This window comes from Ictidomys tridecemlineatus, chromosome 2 (genome assembly GCF_052094955.1).
Source record: "Ictidomys tridecemlineatus isolate mIctTri1 chromosome 2, mIctTri1.hap1, whole genome shotgun sequence".
Taxonomy (NCBI): Eukaryota; Metazoa; Chordata; class Mammalia; order Rodentia; family Sciuridae; genus Ictidomys; species Ictidomys tridecemlineatus.
Genome location: NC_135478.1, coordinates 191,269,718 through 191,289,950, shown reverse-complemented (window position 1 = coordinate 191,289,950; position 20,233 = coordinate 191,269,718). Strand labels below are relative to the sequence as shown.

General features: G+C 33.2%; 1 protein-coding gene across 2 annotated transcripts in view; it reads right to left on the bottom strand.

Moving 5' to 3' along the window:
• The window catches only part of Ppp1r3a (protein phosphatase 1 regulatory subunit 3A), a 35,539-nt gene extending 28,016 nt beyond the window's left edge, over positions 1-7,523 (bottom strand). For both annotated transcript variants that reach the window (XM_078030961.1, XM_005332303.5), the window contains exon 1: positions 6,736-7,523. In XM_078030961.1, the coding sequence (XP_077887087.1) occupies positions 6,736-7,523 (788 nt within the window). The remainder of the gene's footprint in view (positions 1-6,735) is intronic.
• Between the last annotated feature and the right edge of the window lie 12,710 nt (positions 7,524-20,233).

Sequence of the window (20,233 nt, the reverse complement as noted above, 5' to 3'; positions counted from 1 at the left end):
TTTAAAATAGAGAAATTTAATAGAGGAATAACCAAAATGCAGTGATAGAACATATATTTTCTTAGAGGAAAAGAACTATATAAGCTTCATCTTCTAGTCATAGGTATAATGTTATAGTAGATTGAATTGTATGAAGCCAATGTTTTGGTCCAAAAGAATCATCTTTAAAAGAACCATCTTAAGAAAAACCATGTGGTAGTTCCTTTAAAAATAGACCTAGTCTCTAACTTATGAACAGGTAATTTTCCAAAGTTTTTGTAACCTAGAAATTGCTGGAATTTAAAAATCATTTGTCCCCACAGAAGCATAAACATTAGTTTCCCTGGTTAGTGCCCAAGAGCTTATTGAACATGACTAATTTTAAAACTATTTATATTAGCCTGGGTCCTGGCAGCTGAAATGATAATGAGGGAAGAAAATATTTCTCCATTAATCTTAGACATAGGAGCAGCTGCATATAAGAGTTTATCACATTGTCACTGATTCAAACATTGGGATAGATGCACATATATGGTAGCTAATGTAGTTCTCATTGCAGCACTGCCAAGTAGAAATTATCATACCTGTTTTGCACCCTAATAAAATGGATACAAAATATAATATCCAAGTTCGAATCATTGGCAATTAGAGTTAAAGCCCAAATCTGCCTTACTATAAAGCCTCTGCTATTCCCATTATGCTTCATTAGTTTTGGAATCCACAAGCACCAATACACAGACATACTCCAGACCCCAGAGCCTTTGGATCCCTTACCAGTTATATACTCAAACCTGCCTTGTACCCTATGGTACTCTCTGCTCTAAAATTATCCATTTCCATTGTTTCAAAATGCACTCAGGACACTTCTGTGAAACCATTTTCAAGGGATGTAAGACAGAGATAGTCCCTGTCATTCTAAAGATGTCTGCACTTAAGGGAGGGGTGAGGTGTGTGCACACATCCAAATATATAAACACACACACACACACACACACACACACACACATAAATTCATGCAAGATTACAAAGTGAGATATCAGAGTATAGATTATCTCTTAAATCTGACAGGACACTGGGCAATCAGGCCCACCATGAATCTACCCTGAGGTTACTCCCCATACATTATTCCTGTAGGGGTTTGGGGCAAGAACCTGGAATAGGTACAAGAATCACAGCTAACAGAATTAGAGGAAACTGAAAAACTACACTGGCTTACTTCAGAATGGTGCCATCATTTCCTTGCCTAGAGCATTTTTGGCTCAGAGTTCTTGGACCCTGTTCCTTTTTTTTTTTTTTTTTTTTTTTTTTTGCAGGCTGCAGATGGGCTTCTGGTGAGTAAGTTAGGCTTACAGGAAGGAGCATCCACTCCAACCACAGCATCCATCGCACTTTCTTTCAGCAAGAGGTTGAGAGAATTCCTGAATGATGAGAATCCCTCATTCCTCTTCTCTCCAAAAAGTTTCATACTAATCCCACAATAGTCTAGCGTAATGGGGGTACAGATTTCCACAAAACCAGGAAGCTGTGAAGCCCTGGTAGACCTCCAAGGAAATTCTAGGCTAGTTGGCTTCTTGCTGTCAACCAGCTGGCAGCTTCCAACACCCTCTTGATGGGCCTGTGCAGCTGTGTTTTATGTTTCCATAAGTCCTTGCCAAAGCGCCCCCGCCCTTAAACAGACCCAGCTTCCACAATTAGCAGGGACTCAAAATGAGTTAGTTATGGAATACCTTAGGTCCCAGAGGCCTCATGGAGACATTTACACCTCTTTGGACTATTTCCAGGACCCCAGATTATGCTATACTGGTAAATGAAGGAAGTCTCACAATCCAATGGCTCTATCTGGAACTTGTAACATGGCCATATCTTGTGCCCCATTTTCCAATGCTTTTCTTAGCCTCATTTAACAATTTTACCATCCTGGAAGATAAACTCTCCACATTCTTAAAATATGCTTTTAAAAAAAAATTTGTCCCTTTCCTGAATGTGCCTGGTTCTATTACTCTAGTACAAAAGAAAAGAAATATTGAGTACTAATCATTTTTTTTCCCTTGGCATTAAAGTCATCTAGGGTTATATTTGCATTAACCTGGCCAAGTTATAAAAACCATCCAACACCTATATCATGCTGTTTCTTTGGTTAAAATAATAAATTGGTTTCACTTAATAAAATACAAAACCAGATGAAGTCAACCTGTGTACCCAACAGTTGAGAACATACATTAAGATGGTGGAGGAGAAAAAAAACAAAGTGCTGAGGAGGCCACTCTCCTAGCCATCATCCAAGGTCAGTTATAGATCACACATTTGAGAAAAGCTAAAATATAAGTATTTCTTATATTTTGAAATATGTGGCTTCTATTGTATATCCAGATAACCTGAGCTTGTGTTTGTTGTTTTCCTCTGTCTTGGGGACTTTCCTTGTCCTCATAGGCCCATGTCTCTAGGCACACTTCTCAATTGGACACTGCTGCCTAAACATAGGACCTGGCACACAGGTCCTTAAGAAACATGTGTTCAATTTGTTTTGGAACTTGAACAAGGAAACCTACAATGTCTGGAGAAACAGTGCAAGTCCAAGAATCAGGAAATTAGTCAGCTGGACAAGGTTTGGTAATGATGATGACCATGGTGATAGTTAGCTTTTGATGATTATATGCACCCAACACTCTATGAGAAACTTTAAAAATATAATCTCATTTTACCTTAATCATCACAACATAGACTTTAGAACCCCTTATTTGACTAGTAACTTAACTGAGGCTTTGAGAAATAAATAAGTCCGTAACCACATAGTTATTAAGCATATGTTTTGCTGGTATTAATATGCACATCCTTTCCATGCCAAAAGTAATGCCTTTTTTTTTTACACTTTCTAGTCTGTTACTTCATTTTTCATGTGTAAAATTTTAATGGTTGCTAAGTTCTCTTCCAGTTTTAAGGTGCTCCAGATATAAGGTCACACATATCTCAGGAAAATTTACAGTTCAGTTTGCTTGTTGATTCCAAAGCTGCAAGAGGGTTGCGGGTATAGCTCAGTGATATAGTGTTTGTTTCACATGCACAGGGTCCTGGGTTCAATTCCTAGTGCTGGAAAAAAAATCTTGCAAAAGACAAAGGAATGACTTTTCAAACCTGAAAATTCAGGAAACCTGAAAAGAAATTGAAAATGGACTTAGAGGGAACTTAAGCCTTAACGGAGTTTTTCAAATATTCCTAAAGTTTGAGTTAGCATTGCCTTTTTATGGCAGCCAATATTCATTGATAACTTCCTGTGTTTGAGACACTACATCAAAAGTTTATGTGTATTACCTCATGGAAATCTCAAACCCTTATGGGGCACAACCACTTTTATTCCCAAGTAATAGACAAGGAAACCAAACTTAACTTGCCCAAGTTCACGTATAGTAAAGTTAGAAATCAAACACAAAAATATTTATGAAGTCTATAATTTTTCATTTTGAGAGTATACCATTTCTTCATGCTATTTTATGCTTATTTATCTATGTGCATTTAATATGATTTATATCTATGTCTTTCTTGTCATACATTTTCAAACAAACCCCATGGAATGTAGATCCATTTAGTAGCTTAGTTTGTTTGCTAGCACATAGTCCAGTGCTGGATATGTGGTGATACTTAACAAGTATCTCATGATGCATGCCTTTCAGTGCAATTAAATACTTTGGGTCATTCTCAGTCACATGCCTCTCAGTTACAGACTCTGCTTTCCTCTCTCTCTCTCTCTCCCTCTCTCTCTCTCTCTCTCTCTCTCTCTCTCTCTCTCTCTCTCTCTATATATATATATATATATATATATATATATATATATATATAATATATATTTCTGTCCAAAGTGGTTAAATTAACAAGCATCAAAAGAAAATAAAAAGTCCACACCAATGTGAAGATTTGCCAAACTTGACCTGAGAAAAATCTCCATAGAGAAAACACATGGCTTGGATGAATGATTGACATAACAGAAATCCTACCGCACAGTGTTCCCACAGTTCATCCCATACTTATTACAAGGGATTATTGACACTTTCAGAAGATACAATCTCAGGATCCTGATAGCAAATTAACTTTGGCATTAAGAGTAATTGAAGTTAGATGTTGCTCTGTGCACCAGGACAGACAATTTTCATTTTAACTCAGAATTATGTTGCACAATATTATTAATCTACTTGCATGTATGAAGCAAAAATTCACATACATTTCTCTTCTGTTTTTATACTTTGAAAGAAATGACTTCCAATTACATAAGAAATGTACAAACACTCAATAAGAGACACTTTTAGATATTGTAACTATGTGGAAGGAGGAAGGCATTGTAGAATCTAGAATTTTTATCAAATGTGTTAGTTCACTTTAATTTTAGCCAAGTACACATTTTGTGAAATAACACTAATAAGGTGTGCTCTTTTTCTCTATTCTCAAATTCTTCGCAATGAAATCCAACTGCTATATTCATTTAGAAATTTGATAATGCTCTCTTGTGTGAGTTTTAGGAATATTTGAAACCCCATTGCATATAAATTATATCATGGAAAAGCTGTATAAATATTCTATTATGGCACATGCTGTTCTAAGGATCTGTCAGGATTTCCTTTATACACTCCATTTTGAGTGGTATATAAATCAGATGTAAAAATTCATGTTGGACTGAAACTCAGCACAAAAAGCCTCCTCCAGAGGCAAATGCTTTTTTCAAAGTGTGGTTTGAATTATGTTGGTCATTTTTAAGTTATAGAAGTGCAGAAAATGTATTTGTGGTTTTGAAGGAGAGAGATTTTTTCCATTTTTATAACTCATTAGGAAACTTTACAGGCCTTTAGACCATTTTGTGGTTTAGTTCTTCTCAGGTTTTTCCCCAAAGCAATATTAAAACTTGAATGGTGTCCGCTATGAATCCATTGATGACTGTTCTGAATACAAATGTCTGTGCAGGTATAGATAGTTGTACATATCTTCAACCAGGAGAAGTCCCAATAATATCATGACTGAGAAAGAATATTAGGCCTTTATTTTGCTTTTGGTATCCAAATTTAATATATCAAAGGAATCTCCTACCTAAACTATAGTTCAGTGTGGATTCCTTTTCATTATAAAGCTGCATCTTTAAATTGCAGGAAAATCCACTGAGTTAAATGCTGCTTTTTTTATGGACCCTTTGACAATAAGGCTATACCTTTCTTAAATTCTGTTTGCTCTCACATACAGAGCAAACTGCAGCATGTTTAACAGATATTCACTGATGATTATCTCATGCATAAAGTATTTAATATATGCAAGTGTATGTAGAGAAATTAGTGTGCTAAATAGCATTATTTTGTTTCTACAGTGAGTATGCTATTGAGTAAGTTTATAAACATTTAACTATTGTTTTCACATATATATAATTATGATTCTATTAGCTCTCTTAACAGCATCAGTTAAAATCGGAAAAAGTTGGATTTGGACTAAGAGAGTTGACACAATTCACAAAGTTCATTAAGTTACTCTTTCAAATAACTTTAAAAGAAAATGAAAGTAAAAATACTTCATATGCTGGGATTGCTTCAACCTACACTACATTTAGTTCATTAATGCATTAAAACAACACATTTAGTAGTTACTATTTATTGTCATATACATTAAAACAAAAAGAGGTTAAAAAGTTCCAATGTCATAGCTTATAGGTTTTTTTCACTAAATTCTACATAGAGAACTAAAATCTGGGTGTTTTTATTCCTACTACCCTTCCCTTTTCATCGTATTACATTATTTCTGATACAGTTACTAAACTCTTTATGTTTAGGGACAGTTAGAATAGATCACTCAGAGGATAATCAAATATTTGCCTATGGCGAGAGGAGCAGTATGGACTTGTCCTTCGGGACACTGTGCAGAGCAGAAGGAAACTAACTCCTCCTGAATACTTTATCTACTAACCCAGTGTCATGGAACTTAGCCAACACTGCACTATCGAGAGAGCTGAATTCCAGGGATTTTTTTTTTCACATTAATAGGAGAGCAGGGTTACTAATGAGGGGTCACATCCCAAATCTCTAATCTATATAGCTGAATATCCTTATTTCTATTTGGGTCATATTTTATTCTGCTCCATTTACTTTTAGTGAATTATACTAATTTGGGTCCCATAATCTTACATTTGGTTATAATTATAAATTATATGTAATTTATATATCATTCACATACTTAACATCATTCTGCTAGTTTATAATTTAAGTATTATCTCTTATGATTTAACTTAACATGTATCACTCCAAAATTCCCTATATACCTCAATTAGTCATTAAAATATTTGTTTTCATTTTTGGGAAAGGTCTACAAGTTTCTGATAACTGTGTACATACTGAATATATAGTTTTATGTTAATCAGAAATGTTTCAAAGTAGAGCACAGACACTTTAAAAGTACTAAAAATAAATATACTTTAAATGTCAAAATAAATAGCTTATGAAGAGTCTGAATTTCATGGTTTAAAATTAATTTATAACTCATTAAGCAAGTAATACACATATTACAGTTCCCCCATCATCTATTACTTTATACCCATTTTTTCCTTCACATTTATAGAAGAAATAACAGAACTATTTGACCAGCATTGACCTTGTTAAGCCTGAAACCACTGTTTTACATAGCAAGCAGTATATCTTTTGTAAATTAACTATTTCCTACAGCATGTGATATAAAGGACAGCATTAAAATCTTTCAAGATAATGAATAACAAATAATTGCAAGATATATCCTCACCTTGATTTTACCTTTAAGCAGCCTTTTATTTGTCTATTAGAAACTTCTTCCGGTGGCTTCACAGGCTCTGGCTCTTGTTCTTTCTTTTGACAAACCAGTGCATAATTTGTGCCATTATTATTTGACCAAAATGTACCAACAGAAGTTTCATAACGTATACAAAATTCAACTTTACTGCCATCTTTTTGATAAGGAGGAACTAATGAAATCTTAAAGGAGAACTGATCAGTTTCACCATCACATGAATTAGGAACATATTCTGCTAAAATGTCATAATGTGTCTGCCAGTCATCTAAGGACATTCTCACATATACTAACTTCTCAAAAGAAATATTCAAAACTCGAATAATGCCTTTCATACTTGTAGACCCAGGAAGATACTCAGTTGACTCTAATATCGCTTTCTGTTCTTGAAGTTGTTGCATGAGATCTTCTTTTGAAGAAGGCAAATCAAAGAGTGGAGATAGTACATACTCTTCAGTATGGAAAACATCCTTCTTTAAGTCAAAATTGGTTGAAACACTCGGTAATTCCCAGCAATCAAATTCTTTAATGGACACAAGATTGAATCCAAAGGTGTCAGCAAATGAAACTCTTCTGGTACCTGAAGTTGGGGTGTCCAGGTACATGTCTTCAGAAGATTCAGAACCTCGCCTACTGGGTTGAGGAGAGAAGCCAGGCTTGAAGGTATCTCCAACGTCTTCATCTTCACAAACAGAATCAGATAAATTAGGAACTTCTAAAAAATTATCTTTGCTAATCTGAGTGGGTACTTCAGAAGGCTCCATTGGGCTCTCTGATATCAAATAAGAGAGAACTATACAACTAGTAGGGGCTGATATTTGAGATACTGAGGCTTAAAATAAGTGTAATGTTACAGTTGACATTGCAAAAAGGAGTCAGTTCTATAAATAGGCTCAATGGCGTGTAAACTATGCTAGCCTGCCTCCAAAGGCCTTTAATATGATAGCATCCACGCTTGCTCTCACCAGTGTGTCAGATTTAACTCTCAGTATTTAAAGTTGCATTTGTTTATGAACTGAATTCCAAAGAGGCACTTATAGAACATTGTTCACTGTTAGAAATTCTGAAAATTTAGGATGAAAATATTTCAATTGGTTGATCTTAAAAACAAAAACTTAGAACATTTTAAAAGGAAATGAAACTAGTAAAATAATACTGAACTTATAGTTTAATTTAAATCGATCCATGGAGCCAGGAAAGGGAGACAAGGGAGTATAAGAACATTTATAGATTTGAGGAGATTTGAAGTCTGTTAATAATGATAGCAACAGTGATTGGAGACTTAAAATGTAAAATGTTTACTAGAAAAGGGTTAAATAGAAGTGTAGAAATTTCTGAGGAAGGAAACACTATTTAGATAAAGGAGAGAATATTTGAAACAAACCATAAAGAATAGGTGGAATTTAGACATGCAAGACTGAAGTAGATTTTTCCAAGTAGAAGAAATAGCCTGAGAAGCAGCCAGAACAAAGAATTAACCAAATTTGTTATTTTAAACATTAGCTTCTTTTCATTAAGTCATGGAAAAATACACATAAGTCATGTTATTGACTTGAAACTATAAGTGGACAAAGGTTAGCCTAGCTCAAGAATAAAGTATTAATGAAAAATAAAATATTCATCTTTGGCAAATTGCCATTTTATGCCCACAATATAGAAGTTGATACCATATTATCCTGGAGTTCATTATAAATTTTAAAGTGTGAACAGCCTATTTGGACCTTTATGTTATTTGTGCCAATGTGAAAACCCACTTTAGGGATGGCAATTTGAGAAAAAACATGTTTAAAAGAATGAATGTATATATATATTTTAACCCTGAAATGCTCCAGCAAGAAATCTGTCCTATTAGTATGGGAAGTATGCAAAAATAAATGTAGATATATATTCATAGCAGAATTGTTTAAGTTTCTGGAAACTATCTAAATATAAATTAATGGGAACTGAATAAATCATGTTACTCCATTACAGTGGAATGTTTTAACAGTCATTAGAAGACTAAAATATTGCTTTATGTACTGATATGAAGAGATAACCAAGATAATTAGCTACATGAAAAAAATGTACACAGATACATGCATAGAAAATTCCTGGAAAGACACACACACACACACACACACACACACACACACAAAAGAAAAAAATGTTAGCCATGCTCACCTCTAACCACAGAGGTTGAAGACTGCAAGGTAAACAGGGTTCCTTGTTCTCCATAGTAGTCTGTGTATTTGAAATGTTAGTCATGAGCATGATTTTCTTCAAGTATTTACAAATTAAATTAAATTGAAAAAGATATGAAGTGTGAGAGGTGATGAATGTTTTTTCAATGAAAAAGCCCAATGGCATAATTTCTTTCAAAAGACAACTTTATAAATTGAATAATTTGCATTGCATATAGTAGTTGATGAAGAAATTATTTCTTCAAAGTGAAAAATGGATGATACCTAGGAAGAGAAGAAAATGAGATTATTTAGCCTTTACCTTATCCTCATAGCTAGAATGATGATGAACACATGATTTGTTCAAGATTGGCAAGTGGCTACTCTTGCCTGCAAGTTTGATAACCAGAAACAGACCTATTCTAAGATACCTAAACATATTGCATGTAGTCAAGTTAATTAGCTACCAAATACTTCATAGAGTTTGTAAAGAGACGATATAGGCATATAAATAATAGAATGATGAAAATTCACTATGTAATAAGGTACTATCAGTGATTCAATGAGATGAAAACCCCAGGGATCATATCATAAGTTCTGCTGCTTACTACTTGGACAACCTATAGAACGTTGCTCAATTTTTCTAATCCTCAGTTTTCTTGATTGCTCCAAAACAATGTTTACAGTAATTTAAGAAGCTTCTTAAATGTCTAGCACAAAATCTACAGTAATCATTACAGGTAGTAATCATTATTCTTATTCCTATGTTTGTGAAAGGCGAATTTACAAGATGTATCAATAGATTTTGATAAGCAGAGAGGAAGGCAGGTGGAAAGATGGATGTGCTATAAGGAATCGACATATATAATATTAAGAAATTGTTTGTAACTTGTTTCATTTTGGTCTTTTTCAAAGATTAAAGAATGTAATATTTAGCTTTACATAAACCATCTCTGCATTAGGAGATAGTCCTGTTACTTAATCTAAACTTTTCTCTTTTTAATCCATCTCTACACAGAGCAATGCTCCCTTGCCCTGTCGTAATCTCAGCCTCTCTTTTGGAGTTTACAGCCTTTACATGATTATAGACAGTTGTCATGTCCACCTTCCTCACCACTTAGCTAAAGCACAGGGATAGCGTCTTTTTCATCTCTTGTCATGTGTCAGCACTCCATTGCTTTTTATCATTTTGCTTCTCCCCTAGGAATGCCTTCCAGCTTTCCTTTATTTTTCTATTAATGGGCTGCCGCCAGATGAATGTAATATTGCAGATCAAGTGTCTCTGGAGCATGCTAAGAAACACTACTAGCCTCAGCCTTGTGACTTGATGTTTGTATTTAGCTAAAATTCACAACTCCTTGTTTATTTCCATATCAGATCAGATAGACATCTCATTTTCTTACATCCACTACCATCTCAATTTCAGTATAGCTTGAATTACAGTCTTCCTCAGATGCTTAGGTGTTTTTAGCAGAGCAGAAGTTTTTTTTGTTTTACAAAGTTTGGGATCTTCATCCATCCCAACCTGATTTTTGTTAAAAAAAAAAAATGGGGGGTTGGCTCTCAAATGCAGCTTTAACAAAACAGACAGATAAGTCAGGATCCCAGTGAATAGATGGCCTAGATAATTCCAGGAGGGTTTATTTTCAAGGGTGTAAAGACAGAAAAGCCACAAGGGGTAGTGTGACAAACTGAGGCCAGTTGTACCAAAGCTATTGCCATGCCTCAAGGGATAAGGAAAAGGAGCAATTATTAGAATTCAAAAGCAAAAATGTGCCATAAAGAGTTTATTGGGAAAAGAACACGTAAAGGGACAAAGTCACTGATGATGACCTTGCCAAAAGTGATTCAAAAACAAAATACATCAAATTCATTCTTCTTTTCTATGATGTCTTAACAAGGATACCTATTGACCAGAGGGCACAGGGGCTTTTATAGGTCATTCATGTCAGTTTCCTAGGGCAGATGCTCTCTAAAAAGGGTAAAAGGGTAGTGAGTAGATTTTGAGAAGATATATGAGTTCAAATTTATATATAATGATAAAAAATTATACATTATATATGTAAACATTCAGAACTTAAAATGTGTGTGTTCCTCTTTATGCATATTCTATCTCAGTGAAAACTGTTTTTATTACCTGCTATTTTTATTATCACACATTTATGCAAAAACAGTGAAAATTTTTAAGATCTATAAGCTCTGATCCAGTGAAAGTCACAAGAAAAACTGAATTGATCTGAAAACGCCTCTGAAAGAAGTGGTCTTTTGATATTAATTATAATTTTGTATTTGTTTCCCTTATTAGCATAGGTTTTGTCTGCAATCTCAACTCAAGAAATGTTTCAAGAGAGAATGTGGAACAGTAGTTCTTAACTAGAGATGCATAGCAATGCTCACACTACAGAAGCTCAGATACACTATTGGATCTACAGAGTAACATTTCCAGGATGATGATGCTCTCTCACTGGTGATTCTGATGCAAGACTTAGTTAAAGTACTGATGACTTGTCTGCTAACCTTAAACTCAGGAACTTCCATTCACCATATAAAGACAATACTAGCTCTCTAGTATTATGTACTCTTTTTATATGTAAGCTATAAAATACTTTCACCAAAAATTGGCATAAAATATATTAAAATTGTATATTCATAGAACTTTATAGGCAGTGAACAAAGATTTAGCTATTCTTTTCACATAAAAAAACTGAAATCCAGAAAAATGAAGGAACCTATCCAAGTGACAGAGGTGAGACTTGAACTCAATTCTCTCATGAAAATATTCAAGATTCACATAATATCATATATATGTCAAACACTTGTTTTGAAATTCATAATGAACAAATTAATCATTCTTTGAAAGTAGTTATTAAAATTCATTTGTTCTAGATTTGGTTTATTTTTTTAAATAATTAACTTTTGTGAACTTTCTTCTTCCATTTGATGGAAGATCTCCAGGGGTGTCCAGATAATTTTTCTTTGTGACAGAGTCTCTCAACCTTTTCAACCTATACCTCCTTTGATGATTATAATATCTCAAACTATCCTGTCTCTCCCTCAGGGACTTTGTTATATTTCTATTTGGAGATGGCTTATCTAAGATATAAAAATGACTTTGCAATCTCTTTAGAACTAATAATGATATTTGATATTTCTAAAGTTTGTTATAAAAGGATACTACTCCAAACATAGTTTGGGACACAGATTTTTTAATCATTGAAAAAAATCTTTGAAAATATTCATATCCGCCACTTGAACATGCATAGGTAAATCAGCAGGTAATGAAAACGTTACCAGATAAAAGTAAAATTTTAAAGATCTGTGTCATTTATTCCCTAGAGACTTAAACAATTCAGTATAAGGAAGTGAGTATGTTATAGAAAGAGAATTTTGCCACCAAGAATAGCATCCCAATTCTTTAACTTAATTTTCAAGGGAAAAAAAACCTAGTATAATATTCAGTACCAGTTGTTTATTTCATATGGAATTTATAATGTGTTTTGAACTCTTGTGGCCAAAATTAAGACATATAAATGTAGAGTTATAAAAACGTAGAACTCTAAGGATACTTAGCAAGCAAGCAAGCATCAGATCTAACCCTTTCCTTTCACACTCGAGGAAACTGAAATTAAATGACCAACAGGATTCTTACCTTATGTGGTATGTGATTCCAGCATTAGCGCTGAAGGAAAAATATATTATAAACTTCTTAGAGATAGATATTGTTAATTGACAAAATGTGTGCTCATAGTATCTGCATTTTATAATGAAAAGTGTAGCTAATCACAGTGTATTAGGAGTAAATAAGCCTGTATTCTAGAGTCATGTATATCCTTAATGAACTATCTGATTTTAGAAATCATGTAAGTGCTTTGTACTGAACATTTATTATTTTAAAAACCTCAAGACTGGGAAATCTGCAAGCCTGTGAGGTTTTTATTATAAAATTTATCATTTATTTGTGAAGCAAATGTAATTTACTTCTTCCTTGATATCAGGGACCTAAGTTTATAAAGGTTGAATATAAAATACAGATTCTGTTCTTAATAGCCTAACACATGGTAGAGAGAGGGGCAATAATGGCTATTGCCTTAATAGCCTTAGTCATTGATTGGGAAGTCTTGGGAATAATCTTTGCAAGCTTGGCTTTAGGGCTTCTGCCCACATTCCCTCCTTCATCCTATTAGAATGAGACTCTTGCTTCAGACAGATATCTTAAATCTTTTATTGGCAGCCAGTGTTTCAGAGAAGGCTGAGTTACTTTCCCTGCAAAATATTGACTCTTGTGGCTGCCATTTACTTTGGTAATTATTTAATATTCATCTGCTAGTATTCTAATGTTGGCATACTAACCAAAGATGCCTGCTGATTCCCTCTGCTTATACACACTTTTATTCAAGATGAGAGCACCAGGTGAGAAAGACTTAGGCATCCATCCAAGAGTGCAACCTCCTTTGATATGGTGTAGATAGTCCAGAGTCATTGGTTTGCACAATTAAGGAAAAGATAAAATTCAAGGTTATTTTGTATTTATATTAATGTAAATCATCAAAAGTTTGTTTTAAATATTAACTTAATAGTTGATATTATGTATTTTTATTTGTTTTAATTAGTTACACATGACAGTACAATGACCTTGACATTTCATACATTCGAATCAGATGGGATATAATTTCTCATTTTTCTGAGTATACAGGTTGCAGAATCATATTAGTTAAGCAGTCACATGTATACACACAGTAATAATAATGTCTGTTTCATTCTACTGTCCTTCCTATCCCCCCATTCCCTTCCCTCCCCTCCCATCATTTCTATCTACCTAATTCAGTAGTTAAATTTTACATAATCCTTAATTGGGTTCATTTTTTGTTGGACACATTTATTACATTTTGGACACAAATATTTATTTTAATAAGTATATTTTACTGGAGGAAGTTGGATAAAGTGGTCAAGAATATGGGTTCTAGAATAAAACAGACCTGGTTCAAATGCCTGCTCTTTTTGTCTGAGTGGTTTGATCACAGCCAGGGTATCTAACTATTCCATAGCTCACTTTTCATTCTAGGAAGAAATGCTTAATTGTTTGATTATTGAGAGGCTTGAACTAGAACATGTCCATAAACAGTTATCAGTACTGACCAGACTATCATAAGCAGTAAAAATTATGTTTATTAATTTTTTGGGGATACCATTGGACTATTGCTAATTGAATTAACATACTTCCATTATTAAGAGAAAATACAGCTGTAGGATCTGAAAATGCAGTGCTTGGATGTACTGCCTAAGCTCAGATTCTTCAATTTATTAAGAAAATGAAATTAGGTAATTATGTATTCTGTGCTTTTATTTCTTAATCTATAAAACAGAAATATTAATAGTTCTTTCTCAAAGATTTGTTACAAGTATCAAATAAATTAATACATGGAAAATTTTTGAAATAATAAAAATGTAAATATCAGTTAAAATTATGGTGGTTAGAAGTGGATTAGGATTTGTCTCTGTCTTCTATTCTATACTGTTGATCTATGTGTCTGTTTTGGTGCCAATACCATGCCATTTTTGTTACTATAGCTCTGTACTATGATTTAAGGTCTGGTATGGTGGTGCCTCCTGCTTCACTTTTCTTGCTAAGGACTTTTTTTGCTATTCCAGATCTCTTATTATTCCAAATGAAACTGCTTTTTCTATTTCTATGAAGAATGCCATTAGAATTTTAATAGGAATTGAATTAAATGTATATAGCACTTTGGGTAGTATGGCCATTTTGACAATGTTAATTCTGCCTATCCAAGATCATGGGAGATCTTTCCATTTTCTACAGTCTTCAATTTCTTTTATGTTCTGTAGTTTTCTTTGTAGAGGTCTTTCTCCTCTTTTATTAGACTGATTTACAAGTTTTTTTGAGACTGTTAAGATGGGTGAGTTTTCCTAATTTGCCGCAGTCCGGCTGCAGCAAAATAACCGGGTGGTGACGAACAACTTGTGTAGGTTGATACAGCAGGAGAGGGGGCTGTTTATTGTAGGACAACAGAGGTATTTATACATTCCACACAGCTTATCTTAATTAGCATAAACTCGATACAGCAGTCAACCAATAAGGAATCTCCACACTTAATGGCTTACTGGTGTTACTTCACAAACCACTCCCTCTGGCATTTTGCCAGGCGCCATCCAGACATTTTTACAGACTCTAACATTTGCCAGGTGCCATCCTGACTTGTTTACAGACTCTAACACTAATTTCTCTTTCAGTAGATTCATCATTGATGTATAGAAACACAACTAATTTATGGGTGTTAACTTTATATCCTTCTCCTTTGCTGAATTCATTTATGAGTTCCAGAAGTTTTTTGGTGGACTTTTTTAGGTCTTCTCAATATAGAATCATATCATTAGCAAATAGGAATACTGTGAGTTCTACTTTTCCTATTCATATCCCTTTAATTTCTTTCTTCTGTCTAATTGCTGTGGCTAAAGTTTCAAGGATGCTTGTGAATAGAAGTGCTGAAAGAGGGCATCCATGTTTTGATCCAGTTTTTAGAGGAAATGCTTCCAATTTTTCTCCATTTAGAATGATAGTGACATCATTGCTTTTACAATGTTGAGGTATGTTCCTGCTATCCCTAGTTTTTTCTAGTGTTTTAAATATGAAGGTGTGTTGAGACAAACACAGATAAATGGATTTATCTCATATTAGACAAAAGTGCCAGAAACATACCATTGGAGAAAAGATAGCTTCTTTAACAAACGGTGCTAGGAAAACTGGAAATCCATATGTAGCAAAATGAAATTAAATCCATATCTCTCACCTTGCACAAAACTCAACTCAAAGTAGATCAAGGACTTAGGCAATAGAAGAGACTCTATCCCTATTAGAAGAAAAGTACCCCAAAGTTTATATCATGTCAGCTTAGGAACTGACTTCCTTAACAAGATTCCTAAAGCACAAGAAGTAAAACCAACAAATTGGATGGGATCAAAATAAAAAGCTTCTTCACTGCAAAGGAAACAATCAAGAATGTGAAGAGACAGCCTACAGAATGGGAGAAAATCTTTGCCACCAGGACCTCAGATAGAGCATATCTCCAAGATATATAAAGAACTAAAAAACTTAACACTAAAGAAAACTAAATAACCCATCAATAAGTGGGCAAAGGAACTGAACAGGCACTTCACAAAAGAAGAAATACTATCAATCAAATATATGAAAAAATGTTCAATATCTCTAGCAGTTAGAGAAACACAAATTAAAAACTACACTGAGATTTCCTCTCACTCCAGTCAGAGTGGCAATTATCAAAAATACAAGTAACAATAAATGCTGGTGAGGATGTGGGGGAAAAGGTATACTCATACATTGCTGGTGGCAATGCAAATTGGTACAACCACTCTGGAAATCAGTATGGAGATTCCTCAGAAAACTAGGAATGGAACCAGCATTTGACCCAGTTATCCCATTCCTCAGTTTATACCTGAAGGACTTAAAAGTCAGCATACTGAGAGATGCAGACATATCAATAGCAGCTCAATTCACAATAGCCAAACTTTGGAACCAACCTAGATGCCCATCACCAGATGAACAGATAAAGGAAGTATATTGTGTATACGTGGTACATATACACAATGCAATATTATTCAGCCTTTAAGAAGAATGAAATTATGGCATTTGCAGGTAAATGGATGAAGCTGGGAAATATCATGCTAAGTGAAATAAGCCTATCCCCAAAGACCAAAGGCCAAATGTTTTTTCTGATATGCAGATGATAATTCACAATAGAGGGTGGCAGGAGAAAATAGAGATAATTTGGATTAGGCAGAGGGGAGTGAAGGGAAGGCAGGGGGTATGGGGGTAGGAAGGTAAGTTGAATTAATGGGACATTATTACCCTATGTACTTATATGATTACATGACTGGTGTAATTCTACACCACATACAACCAGAGAAATAAGAAGTTATACTCCATTTATGTATAAAATGTTAAAATACATTCTACTATCAAGGATAACTAATAAGGACAAATAAAATATATAAAAAGTCTATAAGGATAAAGATAATTTAAAATCCCATCACCTATTATAGTCATTGTGTATTTTGTTACATTTTTCCTTGTGAGAGTCCCACGACTCTCTCACATACATTTTTATGCACCATTATATCTCCATGCATCTCATAGTATGTAAATGGATGGAGCATTGAATAGATTGATGGATGAACGAACTGATTAATGAATGGATGGGTCTTAGGCAAAATGAATGAATTTAATATAAGCTCTCATCTTCCTAGTGTCCTATTAATATTTTTATTGCTATTTCTGTTCTTCTACAACTAATAAAATTTGATGCTCACAATATGAAATCTTAATGTAGCTTCTAAATTATTATAAAATGATTATACCTGTGTGGCAATGTGGAAATTTTCCATCTTCCAAAATACTTTATTAAACAAAAACCTCTCCTCTTTGTTCAGACCATATTTTTCCACAGTAAAAAGTAAATATCAATGCATGCTTTTGATAACCTGTTATGTATACATCTAAATAACATCAGAGGAAGAACTGCAGTCAATATTTTAGAATCATTTCACATTGCTGCATTCTAGGGGCAAATATTTCATTGGGATATTACCATTACTTCAGGTCACTAGAAGATTTTTTTGCCCTCTTCACTTTATTCTGCTCCTTCCTTGTTGTCAGTAAGTTCAAATCATGGTTTAAGATCAGATGAAACAACATATGGTATGGATGGAAATAAAATTTTATTTTGGAAAATTAAGAGTTCCTAGGATTTTACTGTCAGATTCTATACAGATAAGTATGAAAAAAATTTAACATTTTCCCCTATCTGTTGTAGGTTAGTAAGATATGTGAATCACTTTTTTAAAGATCTTCTGTAATTTGGGTTACTTAATATATGCTAAAAGTCAGCAATAACTATGGATTTTTCCAAAAGTTTCAAAGATTATGCACGCAGTACTTGGCACAATGTTGGGTGATAATGAATACTTGATGTCTATTGCAACAATTTAATGAATTGACTGATTAACCATGCAGGGTAGGATGCTTAATTATGTTTAATATTGTAATAAAGCCAGTAACATTAACAGTGTTGCTTAGTTGTCTCATCTGTGTGCTATATTAATTTATCAGGGTAGGTGCTCATAATTTGCAACTTTGGTTGGAGTCCGCAGTGTTTATAGATAAAAAAAACAAAGGGTCTAAAATCATATGTTAAATTTATGCATATCTACATTTGTAGAGTATGTAAAGTTTCATTTTGGGTCATGAGCCAAAAATTTTAAAACCTGAAATATGATTATTATTTTTTATATCTGCAAATATTTATTTGATAATCAAAAGTATTATTTGATTCTTTGCATTAAAAGAAAAAATCCATCTACTTTTACACCCTTTAAGTTATTGTTCAGTCCAAACTTAATCAGTATGCTTTATAAAATATGTGTATATGAATATAATGAATACACATACAGATTATGCATCTCTAGTTTGAATATTTAAGTTAGAAATAAATAGAACTCTCATAATTTTTCATAAAGCACTTTCTGGTACATTGAATAGATACATCTAACATCATTCTAACTTTTCTCTTGGCATATCATCTTTTACCAATACAACCATCGATTTAGGATTACTTTGGATTTTTCTTAAGAACAGCATATCTTTTTATATAGTCATCTCTTGCTTGGTCCTATGGCTTGGTCACCTTTATTTTTTTAAATTATAGAACAAAAAAATTATCAAAAATAGAGGCAAGTAAGAAATACATGTTCCTTCTACTGCAATCAGATTCGAGGTTAAGATGATTTACTCACTGATAAATGAACTGTTGAATAGTGTTTGGCAAATCATGGAAAATTTTATTTAATTAAGAGGTTTTCTCCCTATACTGGCATGTCACTTTTGTAATAAAATATGTGATCATAAGTTGGGGGATCTACTTTCGTATTTCTGAAAAATTCACACTGATATCATATTCTTTGTTCTAATATCATTTTTTCTTATTGTAGCTTTATAATAAATCTTCAAATCCTATAAAGTAAGCACAAAATTCACTCTTCAAAATTTGCCTAATCCTTTGCAATTCCATTGAACTTTTAGAATCAATCTATTAATTTCTACAAAAGTGCTGCAAATTATTCATAGTATATTGAGTATATAGAATATTTGCAGAGAGTTTAAAAAGAATTGACCACATTACAAAATTGACATTTTTGTTTATTGTTCTTTCAATCCATAAAGATTGCATAGCCCTCCATATTTTAGCTTTATTAACTTCTCTCAGTAGTAGTTTTTAGTTTGCAAGGAAAGTACATCTAGTAATAGACTTATTTCTTAACATTCATTTTATTATTATAGTGTAGACAATGTCAGTTTAAACATATAATTTTCTGTTTCTCCCTTTGTTGTTTATAGAAATGCAAGTAATTTTGGCATAGTAACCTTGAAACTACATTTTAAACATAAACTATGTTTTAGACAGATAGGTAGGCATGAATTTTCACAAGCTTCAATAGACAGTAATTGCTTAGACACACACCAAAACCACAAACAAAAGAAAGAGATAAATTTACTTTCACCAAAATTTAACATTTTCATGATATAAAACCATATGAAGAAAACAAAAGAGAATCAGAATATGAGAAAAAAAGATTGAAAATTATACAAAAGATTCATACCTATACCCTCTAAAAGCCCTTCCAACTCAGGATTTAAAAGTCAACCAAACCAAATCAAAAATCAGTACAAGATTTAGATAGATATTTATTAATGGTAAATTTATGAATGATAAATGAACTCAGGAATACATGCTTAACTTCATTCACAATTAAGGGAATATGAATCAAAACCACAATTAAATGCCACTTCATTCCTACTAAATTGCTATAATAACAGATTTGCCAAACAAGACTCTCATGTATTCTTGGTTGAAATTATAAAAAATGGCGTGGTGCTTTGGGAAATAGTTTGAGAGTTCCTCATATAGTTAAACATGAGTTATATGAGCAGCATTTTCATGCCTAAGTATATGCCTATGAAAAATAATATATTCACATAAAACTAACAGGATGTTTGTAACAACATATTCACAATAATTAAAAGATGTTAATAATTCAACTGTTTATCAGTGAAAAAACAAAATGAAATATTATCTACAGAAAGAAATGCAATTCATCCATAGTAAGTAGTGAAGTACTGATACATGCTTCAATATCATTGAGTCTTGAAAACATTATGCTTATGCTTATCAGAAGGTGGCAGACAGAAAAGGCCATATCTTATATTATTCCATTTATATGAAATG